This window comes from Malaclemys terrapin, chromosome 1, assembly GCF_027887155.1.
Source record: "Malaclemys terrapin pileata isolate rMalTer1 chromosome 1, rMalTer1.hap1, whole genome shotgun sequence".
In the NCBI taxonomy this organism is placed as follows: Eukaryota; Metazoa; Chordata; order Testudines; family Emydidae; genus Malaclemys; species Malaclemys terrapin.
In genome coordinates, this window is record NC_071505.1 from 354,635,842 (window position 1) to 354,651,822 (window position 15,981).

At 44.7% G+C, this 15,981-nt stretch overlaps 1 protein-coding gene and 1 pseudogene across 1 annotated transcript; both read right to left on the reverse strand.

The window, feature by feature from the left end:
• Window positions 1–225: 225 nt before the first annotated feature.
• On the reverse strand, window positions 226–11,449 carry LOC128848921 (olfactory receptor 52B2-like; annotated as a pseudogene).
• Window positions 11,450–12,406: 957 nt separating this feature from the next.
• LOC128848994 (olfactory receptor 52J3-like) lies at window positions 12,407–13,366 on the reverse strand. The gene has a single exon (XM_054049351.1). It carries the CDS (start codon window positions 13,364–13,366, stop codon window positions 12,407–12,409), a length of 960 nt encoding a protein of 319 aa, XP_053905326.1.
• Between the last annotated feature and the right edge of the window lie 2,615 nt (window positions 13,367–15,981).

Genomic DNA, 15,981 nt, shown 5'->3' on the forward strand with positions numbered 1-15,981 from the left:
TTTCTCAAATCCGAATTATCTAAATTCGGATTAATCCCATAGTGTAGACATACCCACAGTCTCCTCTTTTCCAAGCTGAAAAGTCCTAGCCTCTTTAATCTCTCCTCATATGGGACCCATTCCAAACCCCTAATCATTTTAGTTGCCCTTCTCTGAACCTTTTCTAGTGCCAGTATATCTTTTCTGAGATGGGCAGCTGGTTTAAAACAAATAAAAGGAAGTTCTTCATGGGGGCACCAGGAGTTACACGTTGGCAATGAGAATGTGGAAATGCAGGGGCACATTGTGGCCAAACCGGTGCGTGAGGGAGGAGAAAATAACTGGGATGTAAAAGGTTAAGATGACACAGAGTGGGAGCTGCAGGTCCCCAAAGCATTGAGCCGGGCGTCCTTTCTGGGGAGGCTGAAGATGGCCTTGAGGATCTGGGTGTAGGACACAGTGATAAAATCATATCCAGACCCCTCACACAGAATACTACAAAGAGGCCGTAGTAACTGCTCACGCGGATGTCAGCACAGGCCAGGTTCACCACAGCTATGTGCTCGCAGTACGTGTGGGGGATGATGTTGGTTCTGCAATATGGCCATTGCCTCACTAGGAAGGGATAGGGCAGTATGAGCATGAAGCCGCGCAGCACCACGGCCAGGATGATCTTGGCAACCATGGAGTTTGTCAGGATGGTGGAATGTCTGAGGGGATCACAGATGGCCACGTAGCGATCAAAAGCTATGGCCACAAAGATCCCAGACTCCATCACTAAGAAGGAGTGAATGAAGTACATCTGGGTGAGGCAGGCACTGAAATATATCTCCCTGGAATTGAACCAGTAGAGGCTCAGAATTTTGGGGAGGGTGGACGTGGATAGGACCAGATCTTTGATGGCCAGCATGCAGAGGAAATAGTACATGGGCACATGGAGACTTGGTTCCGTCTTCACGATGAACAGGATGATGAAGTTCCCCAAGATGGCTATGGTATATATGATGCATCCGAAGAAGTGGGCCGTAGTCCACGAAAGCTTATGCTCTAATAAATTTGTTAGTCTCTAAGGTGCCACAAGTACTCCTGTTCTTCTTTTTATAGATAATTAGTGCTTCAAAAGGACTAATTCCTCAAAGATGACAAATTATCCACAAAACTAATTGGGAGGAAAAAATATTCAGAAAAATGGGAATGAAAATTGGGAGTTCTTTAAAAAAAGCTTATTACATAGCTAACAAGCCACAATTCCACAGTAAAGAAAGTAAAGAAGTCATATCACATGAAGTGATGTAGAACCTGAGAGTTACAAACAGCAGAAACATAAATGTTTAAAAATTAAAGGGAAAGTTTTTTAAAAGAAGATTTGACAAGATTAGGAAAAAATGGAAAATCTGGCATGGGATTAGTTAACAAAAACTCAAGGAATATAATTAATGTGAGTCACCAACAGGGTTTATGGAAACAGGTCTTGCCAAATAAGTTTTCATCCTTTAATGGCTGTACATGTTTGGTTGAGCAAGGGAACTGTCTCTGAGGCATTTGATGTAGTCGGGGAAAACATTCAGATAACAACACTATTCAATATCAGTAGACCACGTGTAAAACAGACTAAAAACTGGCTAGCTGACCAACCTCAGGAAGCAGTTGTCAATGGGGCATTGCAGGGAATGGGGGTGTTTCTAGTGCAGTTCTGCAGGGATCAGTTCTAGGCCCAATGCTAATAAATATTTTCATCAGTTATGTGGAAACAAATAGAAAATCACTGCAGATAAAATAGCAGGGGACCCAAACTTGGCAGAGTGGTTACAATGAGGCAGCCAGGGCAGACACAAATGTTTTAATACAGTCAAATGCAAAGTTATCATCTCAGAACAGGGAAGGCAGGAACGACCCACAGACTCAATCACTATATTATGGAATTGAGGGACCCTGAAAAGGATTTACAGGTCACTGTAGATAACCAACTCATCGTAGTGGTGAGTTGGAGCAGGGGAAGGATTTTACCTCTGCATATGGCATTGGTGAAATGAAATTTGGAGAATGTGCAGAAGAGTCACAAAAAGGATTGGAGGCTGCAGAAAATGCCGGCCAGTGAGAGACTTAAAGAGCTTCATCTATTTATCGTATCAAAAGGATGATCAAATGGAGAATTTCATGGGGAGAAAACCATGGGTAATAACAGACTCTGTAATATAGTGGAGAAAAGCAGAGCTAAGCCCAAGCCAGATAAATTTCAGTTGGAAATAAGAGCCAAGTGTTTAGCACTGAGGGTGATTATCCATTGGGACAAACTGCAAAGGGAAGTGGTGGATTCTCCAAGTCCCCGTGTCTGCAGATCCAGACTGGATGCTTTACTGGAAGATCTGCTTGAGGGCTTGTCGACATTTCAAATGCTGCAGCAGTGCTGCTGTACCATCAGTGTAGGTAATCCACCCCTCTGAGAGGCGGTAACTAGGTTAACCTCATGGTGGGGTCTACCCTGGGGTTAGGCTGATATATCTACATGTCTCAGGGGAGCGGATTTATTTGCTATTGCAAAAAAGACAATACAGTTTTAGGATGTATTAGCAGCATTCAAGTCATGGGAAGTGATAGTATTTCTCTACTGGGCACTGGTTAGGCTTCAGCTGGAATATTGTGTCCAGTTTGGGTCACCGATGTATAGGAAGGATGTAGAGAAACTGGAAAGGATCCAGAGGTGAGAGACAAAGATGATCAAAGAGATGGAATACAAACCAAATGAGCAAAGGCTGAGGGAACTGGATATGTTTAGTTTGGAAAAGAAGAGATTGAGAGGGGACATGACAGAGGTCTTCAGATATTTGAAAGGCTGCCATAAAAAAAGATGGAGAAAAGTTGTTCTCTCTTGCCACAGAGGTGGGACAAGAGTCAGTGGGTTCAAACTACAGCAGAGCAGATTTAGATGAAATCTCAGGAAAAACTTCCTAACTGTAAGGCCAGGAGGACAATGGAACAGATGTGGAAGCTCCTTCGCTAGAAGTTTTCCAATGAAGGCTGGATATTCATCTGTCCTGGATGGTTTAGAGACAACAAATCCTGCATCTTGGCAGGGTGTTAGACGAGATGTTCCTCACGGTCCCTTCTCACCCTGTGGCTCTGTGATTCTATGATGTGAAATCGTACCGTAGACCAGTCTTAGTCAAACACAAGTCTTTGGCCTCAATACAGGGGAAACTGGGTGAAATGTAAAACCCAGTATTATACAGGAGGTAATATAGGATGATCTAATGGTGCCTTCTGACCATGAGCCCTATGAATCTGTCGATAAAGAAACTAGATCAAGCATTTATATTTACTCTGTCTCACCAGGCACGAACAAGGGAACATTCAGTCACATTGAAAGTCTGAACAGATAACACTGCTAAAAGAAAATGTAATGGCTTTGCAGAGCAGAAAGGAGCACAGTCTTACTCTCTATCCCATCATGCCCACATTGCACTGGGATTGTCGAGCAGGTGAGCTCCTGAGCAAAAGATGGGTACCTGTGAATCCTGAGATGGAAGTGTCTTCCCTGGGAATCCCCCTCAGATACCATTTCCCACACTCTACTCCAGCATCTGCAGCAACATCCCATGCCAAGAGCTGACACAAGGGTGTGCACCATTATAATATAGCTCTGTGCAATCCCAGTGGGGTTCGCTCAGCCTCTAGGGAAGAAACAGCATCTGGATGCAAACAGGCTGGAGACGGGAGACACTCTAGCTAATGTCTCTTCTTCCATGTCTGCACTTCGGTGCAATTTATCCAGCTTTAGGAGTAAACATTAACTAAGGGACCTTCCCAAAGGGAGGTGAGAACTCTTGGGCTCTGTGCTAAGGCAGAGACGGGAATTGGCTGCTCTCTTTATCTGTGTATATTTTAAAATGATAGTTCATTACTGTGACTTGCAATCTATATGCGCTATGAAAATAGGCTTATGAATCTGAAAATGACAGATGGAATGCACTTTATGCAAAAGGTCTCTTGTACCATATTACTGGAAAGTGATTGGGCAACAAAATGGCAAATGAAATTTAATGTGGATAAATGTAAAGTAATGCACATTGGAAAAAATAACCCCAACTATACATACAATATGATGGGGGCTAATTTAGCTACAACGAGTCAGGAAAAAGATCTTGGAGTCATCATGGATAGTTCTTTGAAGATGTCCACGCAGTGTGCAGAGGCAGTCAAAAAAGCAAACAGGATGTTAGGAATCATTAAAAAGGGGATAGAGAATAAGATTGAGAATATATTATTGACCTTATATAAATCGATGGTACGCCCTCATCTCGAATACTGCGTACAGATGTGGTCTCCTCATCTCAAAAAAGATATACTGGCACTAGAAAAGGTTCAGGAAAGGGCAACTAAAATGATCAGGGGTTTGAAATAGGTCCCATATGAGGAGAGATTAAAGAGGCTAGGACTCTTCAGCTTGGAAAAGAGGAGAGTAAGGGGGGATATGCTAGAGGTATATAAAATCATGAGTGATGTGGAGAAAGTGGATAAGGAAAAGTTATTTACTTATTCCCATAATACAAGAACTAGGGGTCACCAAATGAAATTAATAGGCAGCAGGTTTAAAACAAATACAAGGAAGTTCTTCTTCACGCAACGCACAGTCAACTTGCGGAACTCCTTGCCTGAGGACGTTGCAAAGGCTAGGACTTTAACAGCGTTTAAAAGAGAACTGGATAAATTCATGGTGGTTAAGTCCATTAATGGCTATTAGCCATGATGGGTAAGGAATGGTGTCCCTAGCCTCTGTTTGTCAGAGGGTGGAGATGGATGTCAGGAGAGAGATCACTTGATCATTACCTGTTAGGTTCACTCCCTCTGGTGCACCGGGCATTGGCCACTGTCGGTAGACAGGATACTGGGCTAGATGGACCTTTGGTCTGACCCGGTACAGCTGTTCTTATGTTGTTATGTTCTTATAATGTGCTGAATTTGATTTTCCTATTCATATGCATGTATCATTCTTACTTATGAAGTTAGAAATATAAGGTATAAACTTGTACTACTAATGTAGTCAGATTAAGTGGAGACCATTAAGGGTGCTTCAGAAACAACGAGTTGTAAATGGCTCGTTTACCTGCAAGCCTTCCTGTGTACGTGTGGGCCCGCCCGTGGGTAATGAAGAATGAGGTCTCACAGGGACATGTGACCATGTCACCTGACACTGAAATCCATCTGAAATCTTGTACTTTTCCATTCAGAAGGAGGGGTGGGGGCCAAGCACAGACAAAAGATTCCCTCCTTGTGCCACAACTATAAAAGAGGGTGGAGCAGGACAAAGTGGGCTGCCAGTCATGAGGAAACTCCTGCTTACCACCTGAGATGTCTGCTGGATCAAACAAAGACTGTACCAGGGGAAAGGATTGGGCCCAGACTAGGAAGGAGACTAGTCTGTGAAAGAAACTTATTGGAACATCTCTGAGGGTGAGATATTACCTGTAATCAGTTTCTTAATGTATTAGGCTTAGACATGCCTGTTTTGTTTTATTTTGCTTTGTGAATTACGTTGTTCTCTCTCTTATTACTTGAAACCACTTAAATCCTACTTTTTATATTAATAGAATCACTTTTGTTTATTAATAACCCCAGAGTAAGTCATTGGTACCTGGGGGAGGCAAACAGCTGTGCATATCTCTCTATCAGTGATATAGAGGGCGGACATTTTATGAATTTACTCTGTTTAAACTTTATACAAAGTAAAATAGATTTATTTGGGGCTCATACTCTCAGAAAAGCTGAACAATGGACACTGGGAAAGTCTCTGTTAATTGAGAAGCCCCTGGGCTGAGTTAATCTCAGTTTCTGAGAACTGCAGATAGGCATGGTCCAACATCTGCGACTGTGCTGAAGCTGACTGGAGTGTCTGGCTCAGCAGGACAAGAGTGGAGGGGTGCCTGTTCTGGCAGGAGGGTTGTGATTAGTGTTACCCCAGCGCATCAAGTGACAGTCTCGAGGGGGTCTCTACTTAATTAGGCACCTGAAAATGCTAGGGTTTTTGTGCTGATAACTTAGCAATTAGCTAACGAGAACACTGTACAGGAACTGCTCACTTAAAGTCGTCCCAGTTTACGTTGTTTTGATGTTAGGTTGCTGATCAATTAGGGAAGGAGAGGGATAGCTCAGTGGTTTGCGCATTGGCATACTAAACCCAGGGTTGTGAGTTCAATCCTTAAGGGGGGCCACTTAGGGATTTGGGGAAAAATCAGTACTTGGTCCTGCTAGTGAAGGCAGGGGGTTGGACTCAATGACCTTTCAAGGTCCCTTCCAGTTCCAGGAGATAGGATATCTCCATTAATAAAATAAAACATGGTCATTTAAAGTTGTGCAATGCTCCCTTCTAACGTTGTTTGGCAGCCACCTGTTTTGTCCACTGCTTGCAGGAAGAGCATCCTGTTGCAGCTAGCTGGTGGGGCCTTGGAACCAGGGTGGACCGGCAGACCCCTATCAGCTCCCCGCTCCCCTAAGTTCCCTGTGCAGCAGCTGCCCAGCAGGCTAGCAATTGCAGCTGTCCCTCCACCACTGTCATGTGCTGCTCCTGCCCTCTGCCTTGGAGCTGCTCCTCAAGACTCCTGCTTGCTGTACGGGGGAAGAGGGGAGCTAATGTCAGGGTGTCTTCCCCTCCCTCCTGCTCCTGCACCCCACTTACCCCATCTTTCATAGAGCAGGGGGGACACACGACGGAGGGAGGGAGCTTCTAGGCAGTAGCTGCCTTCTTAGGTCTCAGCAAGCTGATTTAATTAACAGGTCAGTGTACTTAAGCCTGGGGTCAGCTACTTAAAGGGGCAATGCAATTTTTTTCTCTCACACAAAGGTGTGTGTCTGTCTGCCCTCCCTCCTTTCCTGCTGCCTCGTAGAGTGTTGTGAGAGTTAACCCTTGAGGGCTCAGTCAATTGCTAGTTCATTTAGCAGTAAGGCATTCACTGGGAAATATCCCACCCTCTGACTCCTCCACCTCAACCAAGCTTCACAATCATCATCACTGTGTACCAGTATTAAATTGTTTGTTTAAAACTTATACTGCCTGTGTGTGTATATATAATATAGTCTTTTGTCTAGTGAAAAAAATTTCCCTGAACTTGTATGTATAAAGTAGCTATGTTCTTTAGCACATGAAACATACAGGAAGAACAGATCTAATCCACTATTGTTTTAACTAAGTTTTACCTTGAGTTTGTAAAGACATTCATTCATGTTATTGAACATGACTTTGATGATCCATTTCTGTTATACACTGATACAGCTTCTAACCCAATCTTACCTGTAGTAAGAGATAACCAAGGTTGGAGAGCTCTTGGGATGCAGTCAGCAATGTTTGTGTCATCCCTTCTTGCATTGGGGATGTGACATTACCTAATGAACTGTGACCTTATAGATCATTGTTGCAACCAAGGTCATATAGTTGCAGCAAATCTTAAACAAGTAAAGTGTCTATGAAAAGGTTGTAGTTTGCTGATTGTGATTATGCTCTTTGTATGTGTGGAGCATTTTTATATTTGAAGTTATGAATATTGGCTATCTACTTGTATTTCAATGTGTTCGATTCTAAGTAGCACCAATGAAGCATTTGGCCAACTTATTGAGAAGAGACTATTCAGAATAAGTGCCCAATCAAGAAACACTTAACTGACAATGGACCTTGGGAGACTCCAATCCTCATCTGAGGAGCCTTCCTGGTAACGTTCAAGGTAGCATGTGAGCAATGGCTGCTCTACCTGTAAAGAACTGAGTCATGCATGGACATGTGACTTGCCCATGTGACTCCAAACTCCATTTTGTTGCTGTGATTTTCCACAGGAAGAACAAAGGGGTGTCCTTGCACATGGGCAGAGGATATAAAAGGCCCTGGAAACCCCTCCATTTTGTCTTCAATCCTGTTTCTATCCTCTGGAGGGACTTTGCTACAAACTGAAGCTCTGAACAAAGGACTGAACGACCCATCCAAATATGTGGATGTACTCCAGAGACTTGTATTTGGCCAACAGTTTATTCCACCACTGTTATAAGCCTAAACCAAGAACTTTGCAATTGTTATATGTATTTGATTTAATTTAACCAATTTTAACTCTCATCTATGTTTCTTTCTCTTTATGAATAAACCTTTAGATTTTTAGATTCTAAAGGATTGGCAAGTGCGTGATTTGTGAGTGAAATCTGAGTTATATATTGATCTGGGTCTGGGACTTGGCCCTTTGGGATCAGGAGAACCTTTAATTGGGGACACTGATTTTCATAACCATTTGTTCCTATAAGGAGTGCTATTGGTGGTGATACAAGGGAACTGATGCATCTGAGGCAATTGCTTTTATGACTTCTGGTTATCCAGTAGAGCAAAACCAAAATCCTCTCTCTTTGGCTGGTTTCGTTTGCCTTAGTAGTGAAGGAACCCCAGCCTTTGGAGGTGACTGTCCTGCTCTAAGCAATTTGCCCAGCTGGGGGTGCAGACTCTGCGGTAGGGCCGTGGATGAGAGCCTTGGGTTCAGGCTGCCCGGGGCTGCGGCAGCGAGAGAGGACTCCCCCCAGGCCTCTCTTGCCACAGCAGCTTGGGGCCGGGGGAGAGGCAGCGGGCCGGAGGCAGGACGCCTCTCAATTACCACAGCAGCTCTAACTGGGCTGAATGGGGCCAGGCCGGGACAGGGGAAGGGCACCTCTCCCCGCCAGTATGGCCCTTGATAGCTTGCTGTGCATCTGTGCAACTTAGAAGGAACTTAGTGCGTGACCTCTAGATTTTGTCTTATGTAAAGGAGAAAATAACATTTTCTTATTCAACTGTTCCACACCAGTCATGACTTTATATCATATCCCCCCTTAGTCATCCCTTTTCCAAGCTGAAAAGTCCCAGTCTTTTTAATTTCTCATACGGAAGCTGTTCCATACCCCTAATCATTTTTGTTTTCCTTCTCTGTTCATTTTCCTATTCCAAATTATGTTTTTTTCAGATGTGTCAACCACATCTGCGTACAGTATTCAAGATGTGGGCGTACTATGGATTTATATATAGGCAATATGATATTTTCTGTCTTATTATCTATCTCTTTCTTAACGATTGCCAACATTCTGTTTCTTATTTTTGACCCCCACTGCACATTGAGTGGATGTTTTCAGAGAACTATCCACAGTGACTCCAAGATCTCTTTCTTGAGTGGTAACAGCTAATTTAGACCCCATCATTTTATATGTATAGTTTTCCAATGTGCATTACTTTGCATTTATCAACATTGAATTTCATCTGCCATTTTCTTGTCCAGTCACTCAATTTTGTGAGATCACTTTTTTAGCTCTTTGCAGTCTGTCTGGGACTTAACTGTCTTTAGTTGTTTTGTATCATCTGCAGATTTTGCTACTTTCCCTTTTTCCAGATCATTTATGAATATGTTGAATAGGACTGGTCCCGGAACAGACCCCTGGGGGACACCATTATTTGCCTCTCTCCATTCTGAAAACTGACCATTTATACTTACCCTTTGTTTTCTATCTTTTAACCACTTACCAATCAATGAGAGGACCTTCCCTCTTATCCCATGGCAGCTTACTTTGCTTAAGAGCCTTTGGTGAGGGACCTTGTCAAAGGCTTTCTGAAAATCTAAGTACAATATATCCACTGGATCCCCCTTGTCCACATGCTCGTTGACCCCCTCAAAGAATTCTAGTAGAGTGGTGAGACATGATTTCCCTTTACTAAATCCATGCTGACTCTTCCCCAAGAAATTATGTTCATCTATGTGTCTGACAATTCTGTTCTTTACTATAGTTTCAACCAATTTGCCTGGTACTGAAGTCAGGCTTAACAAAAATCCGTCAAAATGCACAGCACCACCTATTGTCAAACACACAGTGCCATCTGAGTACCAGATCTGCTAGTTATTCATTGCTGTGGGTAAAATGTGTGCAGGAAATTTATTTTCCCTCAAAGCATTTCACGCCCCCCTAGAATAGTGACCTGTCTGACAGTGTGAGAACCTTTGGACTACATTATCACAGTGGTTCCTTCTGGCCTTATAATCTGTCCATCTATTAATAATATTGCAGTAGAGTTACTACTGACTTGGGAAGAAAGAGCAGGGAGTGGGCCCACTCTGCACATGACAGAACATGATTTGGGATAATCAAGACTGGGGAAGATCGTGAGGAGCTTGAGAAAAACCCACTGAACCAGGGGGATGGGCAGCCCCATGACAGGTGGAATATAGTGTTGATAAAGGCAATGTAATGCAAATGTGATGGCAAATGTTCACTGCTCATACATCTTACAGGGTTCTTGGCATCAAAACACAAGGAAAAGCTGGGGCAGAGTTCAGCCAAGATCCCTGCTCAGTGGGTAGCACACTAAGATAAGCAAGGAAAATGTTAGGATGAATATGGAATGGGATGTAGAAAAACAAAGGAGAGTGTTCGAATGCTACTATAGAAGTCAGTTGTTCATCTGACGCTGGACCCTCTGCTCAGATCTGGTAACCCTGTCTGAGCAAGGCTACAAGAGATCCAGAGAGCGTTCAGAAACAGCCAACAAGAATAAGCAGACACCAGGACTTCTGATGGGAGAACCCACCTGGGCCTGTTTGGAATGGAGATAAGCAGGAGGGGATGTGACAGAAGAATGTGAGCACTGCCTAGGAGAGAGAAGTAGTAGAGTTCTCCTATTCACCCTGTCTCAGAATACAAGAGTCAGGGGACAGTCAATAAATTGGAATTGCAGATGAAAACCCAGGAGTTCTAATAGCTTATCCACCCGACTTCTTAAAGGCATCTGCCACCCTGTAACTCCTGGGATCAGGAAGGAACTTTCCCTGTGGGTAGGTTATCCCATCACTAAGGTTAAGAGTCTCTCACAGGAATTTTTAGTAAAAGTTAGGGGCAGATCACCGGCAATAAACAACAATTCACAGAAGCCTGCATCCTGCCCCTAACTTTTACTAAATATACCCTGGCAGGGGGATGGACTAACAGTAGGAGTGTTGTCAGGGCCTGGCTGCTGGCCAGCGGCCTCAGCGGACCCATCAGCAGCAAGTGGCTCCAGCCCCAGGGGGACCCACCCGCCTTAAAATAGGGCTTTAACGGGTGTTTAAACAGGTGTTTAATGGGTCTGTATATATTTCTTTCTTTCTATAGACATTAGATACAGTGCTTCTGTCTGCCAAAAAGCTATAGTTTTCAGGTGCCTAAGTAGCTCAATAAGAATGATTAAGGAGTTAGAAAACCCACCTTATAGTGACAGACTCAAGGAGCTCAATCCATTTAGCATGACAAAGAAGGTTGATGGGTGATTCCATCAGCCTATAAGTTAATATGTAATAACAGGCTCTTCAGTCTAGCAGAGAAAGGTCTAACACGAGCCAATGGCTAGAAATCGAATTTAGACAAATGCAGACTGGAAATAAGGTGCACATTGTTAACAGTGAGGTTAATTACCTTTTGGAAAGATGTACAGTTGTGGTGGATTCTCCATCCTTGACAATGTTTAAATCAAGGTGTGTGTTTTTCTAAAAGCTCTGTTCCAGGAACGTTTTGGGGGCAGGGCTCTAGGCTGCGTTGTGCAGGAGGTCAGACTAGAGGATCTCAAGGGGCCCTTCAGGCCTAGGAATCTATGAATCTCAGCTTTCATTTAAATTTCAACCCAGGATACCCTGGAGGCATGAGGCTCACCCATTAGATCCATAGAGGAGAAACACCAACAAAACACCACCCACTCCTTGTGTCCCTGAGGCTTTTCTAATTTCTCTGGCGTCCGACAGCCCCTTGCTGGTACAGCCTCCTTTGTCCCTGCCTGCTCCCCATGAGTATTTTAACCCAGACAGTCTCACATTGAAAACAAGATGAACTTGAAGAATCTCAGAAGAGATGGCTCCAAAAACACGGGAATCTCTGAGCCAGGGGATGTTGTAAAGGCCAGAAGTCTAACTGGGTTTAAGAAGAGAATCAGAGAAGTCCCTGAAGGCCAGGCCCACCAATGGCCATTGGCTAGTATGGGCAGCTGTACTCAGATCTGTCACCTAAACAGAATGGCTCAGGTGTGGGAATCTCCCTCATATCCCCTGCAATGAGGACTGATGCAAATACCATACTTGAGTTCTCCTCACCATGTGTTGGATTGAAGAACTTTAGCCCTTTCCCCAGCAGCGCTCCAAATCTATTGGTCTCTCTCCTATAGCTGGCCACATTGGTTCTATAGTTCTCCCACAGCCTCTTGACCAATTTGGTTTTCTTGAAGTGATCCACATATAAGTGGCAAAGTCACTGGTGACAGGAGAATATTGCCTTGCCTTTGCCAGTCTCACCCCAGCTCTCCAAGGCACAGAGCAGACGAGAAATGACAGCAATGCATCATTACCGAGTTCAGGTTCAAAAGGCCCCAGACAAACGTATTGCTCTGGGATGTGAGAAGCTCTATTGGAGGTTGCACTGATCAGCAGAAACAGGAGTAAGTAGCGCTTTCTCTGGGGAATTTTCTCAGCACCCTCTCACGGATCTCCTTCACCCTCACCCCGTAAATGACTGGGTTCAGCATGGGGGGCATGAGGATATGGAAACTGGCAACCAGAATGTGGGCAGAACTGGGAATCTGCTGGCCGAACCTGTGTGTGAGGTATGAGAAAAGCACTGGGGTGTAGAATATGAACATCACGGCCATGTCGGAGCCACAGGTGCTGAGAGCTTTGAGGCGTGCGTCATTGGATGGGAGCCGGAAGATGGCCTGTAGTATACGAACATAGGACAAGAAAATCATGATCAGATCCATCACTAAGAGGGAAACTAAAAGCAAGTCATATTCTCCATTGGCCCTAATGTCTGCACAGGCCAGCTTTGCAATTCCCATGTGCTCGCAGTAGGAATGGGCAAGGACATGGGCTCTACAGAAAGGCAGACGGTCAACCAGGAATACCATGGGGAAAATGAGGACTCCTGGCTTCAATATAATCACCAGGCCCATCAGTGCAATTCTCTTCTTTGCTAAGATCACAGTGTATCTCAGAGGGTCACAGATGGCCACGTATCTGTCAAAGGCCATGGCTAGAAGGATGGCTGACTCCATTCCCGTGAACGTGTGAATGAAGAACATCTGGGTGAGGCAGCCACCAAAGCTGATCTCTCTGAAGTTGAACCAGAAGATGCCCAGCATTCTGGGCACTGTAGCAGTAGAGAGGCCCAGGTCGACAGCTGACAGCATGCACAGCAAGTAGAACATGGGCTGGTAGAGGCTGGGCTCTGTTTTGACGATGAGCAGGATGGTGCAGTTCCCCAGCAGTGTTATGATGTAGACAGTGCAGAAGAAGATGGAGATCCAGGCGTGTGCAGCTTCCAGCCCTGGGATGCCCAGCAGGATGAAGGTGGAAGGGTGGGAGTAGGTATAATTGAGCAGTGGCATCTCCAGGGGTTGCTGATGTCCCTGCTGCTGGCACAGACGCTCCCTGCAAGGAAATACAGTGCTGCTTTACTCTGCTTAGCGTCGCTCATCCAAACTGTACTTAAGAGCCAAAGAGAGAAACTACAGAAAGAGAAACAAGCAAGTGAAGAAAGCGAAGTTGTCAGCTGAGACAGAGAGTCAGTGAGAGCCAGGGAGGCCTCTAAAAACAGCAGAAGCCCCAAAACAGAAAACTTTCACACCAGGGACAGTAAGGCCATGAGGAGGGACAGACAGGAAGGACTGCAGTACTTCAATGTCCTTGGAATTTCTAAATCTTACAGAGGAGAGTTTCCTTGGGTTGTAGATCATCCTGGACAATGATCCCTCACTTTCACAGACCTTGGGAGGCAGGCCAGTCCTCGCCCACAGACAACCTGCCAACCTTAAGCATATTCTCACCAGCAACCACGCACCGCACCATAACAACTCTAACTCAGGAACCAACCCATGCAACAAACCTCGATGCCAACTCTGCCCACATATCTACACCAGCAACACCATCACAGGACCTAACCAGATCAGCTACAACATCACCGGCTCATTCACCTGCACGTCCACCAATGTTATATATGCCATCATATGCCAGCAATGCCCCTCTGCTATGTACATTGGCCAAACTGGACAGTCACTACGCAAGAGGATAAATGGACACAAGTCAGATATCAGGAATGGCAATATACAAAAACCTGTAGGAGAACACTTCAACCTCCCTGGCCACACAATAGCAGATATAAAGGTAGCCATCTTACAGCAAAAAAACTTCAGGACCAGACTCCAAAGAGAAATTCCTGAGCTCCAGTTCATTTGCAAATTTGACACCATCAGATCAGGATTAAACAAAGACTGTGAATGGCTATCCAACTACAGAAACAGTTTCTCCTCCCTTGGTGTTCACACCTCAACTGCTAGCAGAGCACCTCACCCTCCCTGATTGAACTAACCTCGTTATATCCACACTGATTTATACCTGCCTCTGGAGATTTCCATTACTTGCATCTGAAGAAGTGAGGTTCTTACCCACGAAAGCTTATGCTCCCAATACTTCTGTTAGTCTCAAAGGTGCCACAGGACCCTCATAGCCATTGATGGACCTATCCTCTATTAGTCAGGATGAGCGTGAATGGTGTCCCCAGACTCTCTTTGCTAGAAACTAGAAATGAGCGACAGGGGTTGGATCACTTGCTGTTTATCTGTTATATTCATTCCCTGTGGGGCACCTGGCACTGGCCACTGTCGGAAGACGGGATAGTGGGCTAGATGGACATTTGGTCTCACCCTGTAGGGCCGTTCTTATGTTCTTATGCTCTTATGTATCATCTTCAAATTTTGCCACCTCACTGTTTACCCCTTTCCCCAGATCATTTATGAATATATTGAATAGGACTGGCCCCAGGACAGACCCCTGGGGGACACCACTATTTACCTCTCTCCATTCTGAAAACTTACCATTTATTCCTACCCTTTGTTTACTATCTTTTAATCAGTTACTGGTCCATGAGAGAACCTTCCCTCTTATCCCATGACAGCTAATTTTGCTTAAGAGCCTATGTTGAGGGACCTTGTCAAAGGCTTTCTGAAAAACTAAGTCCACTGGATCTCCTTGTTCACAGACTTCTTGACCCCCTTGAAGAATTCTAGGAGATTGGTGAGGCATGATTGCCCCTTACAAAAAACGTATTGACTTTTCCCCAAAAAATTATGTTCATCTATGTGTCTGACAATTTTGTTCTTTACTATAGTTTCAACCAGCTTGCCCCGTCCTGAAGTCAGGTTTACTGGCCTGTAATTGGCGGGATCAACTCTGGAGCCCTTTTTAAAAATTGGTGTCACATTAGCTACCCTCCAGTCATAGAATCATAGAACTATAGAATATAAGGGTTGGAAAAGACCTGAGTCCAACCCCCTTCTCAAAGCAGGACCAGCACCAACTATATCATCCCAGCCAGGGCTTTGTCAAGCCTGACCTTAAAAACTCTAATGATGGAGAATCCACCACCTCCCTAGGTAACCCATTCCAGTGCTTCACCACCCTCCTAGTGAAATAGTTTTTTCCTAATATCCAACCTAGACCTCCCCCACTGCAACTTGAGACCATTGCACCTTGTTCTGTCATCTGCCACCACTGAGAACAGCCGAGCTCCATCCTCTTTGGAACCCCCCTTCAAGTAGTTGAAGGCTGCTATCAAATCCCCCCTCATTCTTCTCTTCTGCAGACTAAACAATCCCAGTTCCCTCAGCCTCTCCTCATAAGTCATGTGCCTCAGCCCCCTGATCATTTTCATTGCCATCCGCTGGACTATCTCCAATTTGTCCACATCACTTCTGTAGTGTGGGGCCCAAAACTGGATGCAATACTCCAGGTGAGGCCTCACCAATGTCGAATAGAGGAGAATAATCACTTCCCTCGATCTGCTGGAAATCCTCCTACTAAAACAGCCCAATATGCCATTGACCTTCTTGGCAATGAGGGCACACTGCTGACTCATATCCAGCTTCTCGTCCACTCTAATCTCCAGGTCCCTCTCTGCAGAACTGCTGCTTAGCATGGGATTCTTCCTTCCTAAGTGCAGGACTCT

What these genes read in the sequence shown, in the direction of transcription:
- LOC128848994 (XM_054049351.1), bottom strand. Translation starts at nt 13,366, where the DNA reads ATGCCACTGCTCAATTATACCTACTCCCACCCTTCCACCTTCATCCTG.